Source organism: Meleagris gallopavo, unplaced genomic scaffold, assembly GCF_000146605.3.
Source record: "Meleagris gallopavo isolate NT-WF06-2002-E0010 breed Aviagen turkey brand Nicholas breeding stock unplaced genomic scaffold, Turkey_5.1 ChrUn_random_7180001874003, whole genome shotgun sequence".
Lineage (NCBI taxonomy): Eukaryota > Metazoa > Chordata > Aves > Galliformes > Phasianidae > Meleagris > Meleagris gallopavo.
In genome coordinates, this window is record NW_011138657.1 from 1 (window position 1) to 895 (window position 895).

The 895-nt window shown below is 61.8% G+C and overlaps 1 protein-coding gene across 1 annotated transcript in view; it reads right to left on the bottom strand.

Annotated features, from left to right (window-relative positions):
• Nucleotides 1–6: 6 nt before the first annotated feature.
• LOC104916152 (solute carrier family 2, facilitated glucose transporter member 1-like) overlaps nt 7–895 on the bottom strand; it is a 4,270-nt gene continuing 3,381 nt past the window's right edge. Inside the window, exons 5-6 of the mRNA XM_010727133.2 lie at nt 833–893; nt 7–312 (exon numbers count right to left, since the gene is read on the bottom strand). Coding sequence (XP_010725435.1) covers nt 139–312; nt 833–893 — 235 coding nt within the window. The 3' untranslated portion in view covers nt 7–138. The remainder of the gene's footprint in view (nt 313–832; nt 894–895) is intronic.

An 895-nucleotide genomic window follows, 5' to 3' on the forward strand; every position in this document is an offset into this window, starting at 1 on the left:
TGGTTAGGAGGAGGGGCGTGGTCAGAATTGAGGGGGCGGGGTCAGGATGGAGGGGCGTGGTTGGAAAATAGAGGGCGTGGTCAGCTGGAGGGGGCGTGGTCCAGGTTTGGGGGGTCATGTCAGATATCGGGGGCGTGGTCAGAATGGGGCCTGGTCATGAAAGAGGGGGCGTGTCCCAGGGGCTGGGTTGGGGGTTGGGGGTCTCACCGAGAGCAGCGTGGCGGCCACGTTGACCACCCCGACCCCAATGGTGGCCACGGCCGGCTGCCCCACACCGGCGCTTTCAAAGATGGCCGTGGAGTAATAGAAGATCTGTGTGGAAAGGCCACGCCCACATCGACCCCAAAGCCATGCCCCCAAAGCAGAAGCCGCATCCACATCCAATAGGACTGGCCCAAGATCCCAAGCCACGCCCATACCGAACCCAGAGCACTGCCCACCAAACCTCAGGCCACGCCCACATCTCCTAAGCCACATTGTCACCAGACCACGCCCACAACTCAGACCACGCCCACAAGGCAAAAGCCTCATCCAACACCCCCCTTAGGCCACACCCACATCTTCAGGCCCCACCCACGACCCAAAAGCCACACCCACATCCATCAGGATAGGCCTAAGACCACAAGCCACACCCACAAACCACAAGGCCACGCCCACATCGACCCAAAGCCACAGCCACCACCCCTCAGTCCACACCTACAGCCGAAAGCCACGCCCACGTCCACCAGGACACACCCGCGAACCATAAGGCCACACCCACATGACCCTAAAGCCACACCCTCAATGACCACTGACCCTGTGACCCCTGACCCTGTGACCTTTGACCCCGTACCGCATTGATGCCGGAGAGCTGCTGGCTCAGCTGCAGCCCAATGGCCACCACCAATGGCTGCCT